The following is a 5022-nucleotide window of genomic DNA, read 5'->3' as shown; positions in this document are numbered from 1 at the left end:
ACCTGTGTTTGTCCCAGGAGAGGCCAGGGCAATATTTACTAGAAAAAAGTAGAACAGGCTGCTGAAGAATTTCAGGTATTTCTCTCCTGGGAGCTGAGTGCTGCTCTTGTGTGAGCCAGCAGCTCCCTTTGCTGACATTCCCCAGGTCTCTGGTTTTGCACCAGATGAAGCTAAAACGAATTGGCTTCTGCTGCTGTGGGAGGTTGTTTTTCTAACCTTGTAGGTGTTCCTTTTTTTAGGCTTCATGAGAGTGCAGAAGAAGAGCCACACATCCTGCTGGAGTGCGACAGCGGCGTGCTGGAGGCCTTACAGAGACATCTGAAACTGTACAAGATCCGGAGGAAAGTAAACATCACCCCCTGCCCTGACCTCTCCTTGTGGGCCGTGCTCCCAGGGGAGAGGGCTGGAGACGTGGCCAGTTCCATCCCTCACTGTGCAGACCAGGCTCTGGTCCTGACCCCCGACCCCAGAACAGAAGTCATGGGCTGGAGACTGATAACCAAGAAAGGAGCAAACCTGTCAGAGATTATCCCTGGGAGTCATATTGGGAATATTCAGGATTACCACAGGCACAGGTATAAACAAGGTAAAGCCAAGTCCTGTTTTGAACTCTGAGCCAATGGAATTTGGGGAATTTGTTTTATAGAATCAGAGTATCATTGAGTTTTGAAAAGATCTTTAAGATCATCAAGTCCAACTGTCAACCCAAGACTCCCATGACCACTAAACCATGTAATGAAGTGCCAGGTTCACACATTTTTTGAACCCCTCCAGGGGTGAGGACTCCAGCACCTCCCTGGGCAGCCTGGGCCAAGGCCTCACCACTCTGCCAGGAGAGAAATTCTGCCTCAGATCCAATCAAACCTCCCCTGGGGCAACTTCAGCTCATCTCCTCTTGTCCTATCACTTCTTCCTTGGGAGAAGAGCCCAACCCCACCTCACTGCAATGTGTTATTGATGTGTTACCACAGTTTCATCTCATTATCAGAGTCCATATGAGAGGAACAGATTCTAAAAGCTGCATTGGTGTGTCTCAGTTTGTTTAATTTGCTTAACTAGCATATCATTAATATGTAGTATATAATATTATGTGCTGCTTGAAGGATAAAAATGATCTGGCAGTTAGAATTCCAGTGGCAGAATCAATATTTGGGTAGTTTCCTGTTAATGAGGTTATGGGGTGGGGGGTCAGGAGTGCTAACAGCAAAAGAAACCCAGGATTGTTCATTTTTTTTTAGAGGGAAACTTGAGTGTTTTGAGTCCTTTTGGGATTCTGCCCAGTCTGTGCGTTTTCCTTGTTGCTGAGGAAGGAAGAGGAAACACCCTGACTTCCTCTCCTAAAAATGGGTGATTGGAGTTGCAGAGTTAACCCCGAGGTCAAGGGGTGGGTGGTTGGTCTGAGGAGGGAACCTTTGAACCCCCAGTGCCTGCAAAAAGCTCGTGTTAAGTGTCCACACAGAGAGTGGATTAAATTAATCCACTGGCAGACTGAAAGATGAGGGTCCTCTGCTTCAACCTGAGTCCATCCTGTTCAGAAGAGTGAGCTGTTAATGGGTCAGACTGGGCTGGACTGGTCAGACTTGGGGGGGAGGGTGTGGGTGAGAAGGGTTTTACATGATGTTGATGCCTTTGTGTAGGAGTCTGCATCATGTAGAGCACAGGTCTGGGGAGGAGCAGCTGAGGGAGCTGGGGGTGCTGAGCCTGGAGCAAAGGAGGCTCAGGGGAGCCCTTCTGGCTCTGCACAGCTCCGGACAGGAGCCTGGAGCCAGGGGGGGGGTCGGGCTCTGCTCCCAGGGAACAAGGGACAGGACAAGAGGAAACAGCCTCAAGTTGCCCCAGGGGAGGTTGAGGTTGTCCCTGAGGAACAATTTCTTGCCCTGGAGGGTTGTCCAGGGCTGTGCCAGGCTGCCCAGGGCAGTGGTGGAGTCCCCACCCCTGGAGGGGTTCCCAAGCTGTGGAGATGTGGGGTGAGGGACACGGGGCAGTGCTGGGGGAACAGTTGGACTCAGTGATCAGAAAGGTCTCTTCCAACCAGAACAATTCTCTGATTCTCTGACCATTGTGTGTGCTGTGAATTTCCACTGTGAGGTGCCGCGAGCCTCACCAAATCAGGTTCCAGTGCAGTTCTCTGCTCACTCTTAAGGGGAAACATCATTTCTGGCCAACGATTTCCCTCAGGCCCCAAACCAGAGGACTGGGGGGTTCATTATTTCACACTGCTGCTTGTGGCTTCTCACAGGTCTGTCACTCAGAGGGGGCATCTCCCAGCAGTCCGAAATACCGCCGCTCTCGCCGTGTTCACCCGTGTTTCCCTCTCCCCTAGGAGTTCCTGAGGGTGTGAAGGATCTCCCTCCAGGCGTCGCCCTCCCCCTGGAATCCAACCTGGGCTACCTGAACGGTGTCAGCTTCACCAAGGGCTGTTACATCGGGCAGGAGCTGACGGCCAGGACCCACCACATGGGCGTCGTCCGCAAGCGGCTGCTGCCGGTGGAGCTCGGGGCTCCCCTCCCCCGGGAGCCCATTCCCCAGGGCACCCACATCTTCACCGAGGCAGGGAAAGCAGCTGGCAGGTTCCTGGCTGGAGGAGGTGAATTTGGGATAGCTCTGCTGAGGTTAGCTCACCTAAATGAGCCCCTCTGCCTGAGTGTAGAGGGTGAGGAGGTGAAGCTCGCTGCCAGGATACCCGAGTGGTGGCCAAAAAATTCTGGTAAATAAAAGAGGAGCCACCACTTCCACGTTTGCCTTATTGAGGATATATTGGGTGGGATAAATTTGGGATGGCCACGCTGCCTCGGGCTTGTTTCTGGTGTTTGATGGTGAGTGGGGATATTTCTGGGTTCTTTAAATCAGGACTAAGCAGCAGGAGCCCAGAGCAGCAGCGGGTCGCAGGGGATAATCTGCTGAGTGTCGTGGAGAGCACGTGCAGGGCAATGCCCCAGGTTTTGGGGTACCCTGGGTTTATTTAGGGGGGTGCCACGTGTTGTTGGGTTGGAACCCCGTGGAGTTTTCAACCTGCCAACCAGGAGTTTCCCCCATTGTCTGTGCTGAGTGTTGCTGTTCAGAAGAACCAGTTTGTGGTACTATAATGTTGTTTTTTTGTAAAGGAGATCACGCTGCCCTTACCTTGCCTAAGATACATACTCAGACTAAAGCATCCACTACAAATTACTCCTTGCACTGAGCTGCTTCTTAAAGTTTCTGATTGGGTGGGTGTTTTTTTTTTTCCCCACCACTCTTCATGCTGATTGTGTTGAGGAGGAGAAATACCTCACACTCCACGTTTCAGACTTTGATTTTAAGAAGTCATCCCTGGTGGGAAGTCTCTGAGAAGCCAGTCCCCTCCTTGAGTGCTGGCAGCCAGCAGCAGCCAGCTCCTCTCTCTCCTTTCCTTCTCTCAGACAACTATTTCACAGAGAAAAGTGATATTTTTACAGAAATAAGGTGAGCTGGTGCGTGCCTTGGGGTGACTGTTGTGTTGGTGTGCTGGTGCTGGGCATAACAATCCCTTCCTGGGAGCGTGTGCCCTCCAGTTGCCAACAGGCTCTCAGAACGAGAGGTGATGTGAGAGAAGAGCAGGAGGGATCCCACAAAGGCCAAAAAAAAACCCCTCTCTTGCACGTGTGTCTGTGACAAAATCCGTCCAAAGCGCGTCCCGCCGATGTGTGGGTGCTACTGGGAAAGGAATTGAGCTGTGAAAAATGCTCACGTTGGCTAAAACTCTGTGCTCGCTGTAAAAATGACTTTGTGGAATATCTCATTAAAAGTTTGTGGTGTCAGTAATTTAACTGTGACTCATCTGAAAGAGGAGACGCTACTTTTTATTCACCTTGTGTGACTGTACTCAGCAGGAGACTTTTTCAGCTTGCTCTCTGGCAAGAAAAACGTTTTACACAGTCTGTCACCCCTTGGTCAGGTTTGAGGTTGCTAATGAAGCCTTTCTGCTGGAAAAAAAATAAACAAAACTCAACTTTTCACCCTTTTGGGATCCTCGGAGTGCCACAAAGGGGAGACTGTGCTGCCCGTGTTGGCGCCGCTTGGCCAGGAGCAGCTTTTTTCCTCTGGCACCCATTGTGCAAAAAGCCTCCTCAGAATGGTGACATTGTGCTGGTGTGTGTGCCCAGCCTGAATAAACACCCCGTGTCTTCTGCCAGGGGAAGCCCTGCGTCCCTTTTCCTGGCACAACCATGTTTCTTTTGTCTTCTTAACGTATTTGAAAGGCTTTTCTGTCGCCAACAGCTGCAGGTTACAAAGGAGGGCGTTCAAAATGCACACGCAGGTTGATTTTCAGATGTACTAGATTGCTTCTGGAGGAAAAATTGTGGCAGAAATTAGAGAGGGCAGCTCCTATCCATGTTATCACTTTAGTTTTTAATCTCCCTACAGCCTGCTCCAGCAGTAATGGCCTTAGGCTACTGGCTGTGTTGCTACAAGGTTGACTTTGGGGGGGTGTTTGCCTCGCATCACTGAGCAAATCCCTTTTGGCCAAGGTAGGACTGAGTGAGGAGCTCCACTGCTGACCAAAACCACCACAGAGCCAGCCAGAAAGGGCTGAATAACCTGTTTGGCACGTCAGCCAAAGGGCTGAAACCTCCTCGGCGGCACATTTTAATCACTGAATTCTTCAGGAAGAAGGAAATGCTGAGAAATAAAACGCTGGTGCCAGGCCCACACAGCCCCTCTGCCACCCTGGGTGGGAAATGAGCAGCTTTCGTGGGGTGAGGGTCAGGATCTCCTGCTTTCCTCAGCATGGGACAATGTGGGAGCTGTCAGGTAACCTGCTCAGGTGCTTGTCTCACACTAAATACTGCTGGAAAATGGGGGCCCCACTCACCGAGTGGCCAACCCCTTCCTGGTCCTCGTTTTCTGGGTGTCCCCCCTCACTGCCTCAGTTCCCAGGTCCTGCACTTGGGCCAGAACAATCCCCTGCAACGCTCCAGGCCTTGGGAAGAGTGGCTGGAAGGTGTCTGTTGGAAAAGGAGCTGGGAATGTTGGTTAACAGTTGGCAGGAGATGAGCCAGTGTG

General features: G+C 51.4%; 1 protein-coding gene across 1 annotated transcript; it reads left to right on the top strand.

Moving 5' to 3' along the window:
* Positions 1-239: 239 nt before the first annotated feature.
* Positions 240-2707, top strand: IBA57 (IBA57, iron-sulfur cluster assembly homolog (S. cerevisiae); the record flags this gene model as incomplete). Its single annotated transcript, XM_008938437.1, has 2 exons — positions 240-586; positions 2324-2707. Coding segments are annotated over 2 exons (731 nt in total), but the record flags the coding sequence as incomplete, so codon positions are not given.
* Positions 2708-5022: the final 2315 nt, after the last annotated feature.

Source organism: Merops nubicus, unplaced genomic scaffold (genome assembly GCF_000691845.1).
Source record: "Merops nubicus isolate BGI_N331 unplaced genomic scaffold, ASM69184v1 scaffold27084, whole genome shotgun sequence".
Classification (NCBI taxonomy): domain Eukaryota; kingdom Metazoa; phylum Chordata; class Aves; order Coraciiformes; family Meropidae; genus Merops; species Merops nubicus.
The sequence above is the reverse complement of the archived record's forward strand: the minus strand, read 5'-3'. Positions and strand labels throughout refer to the sequence as shown.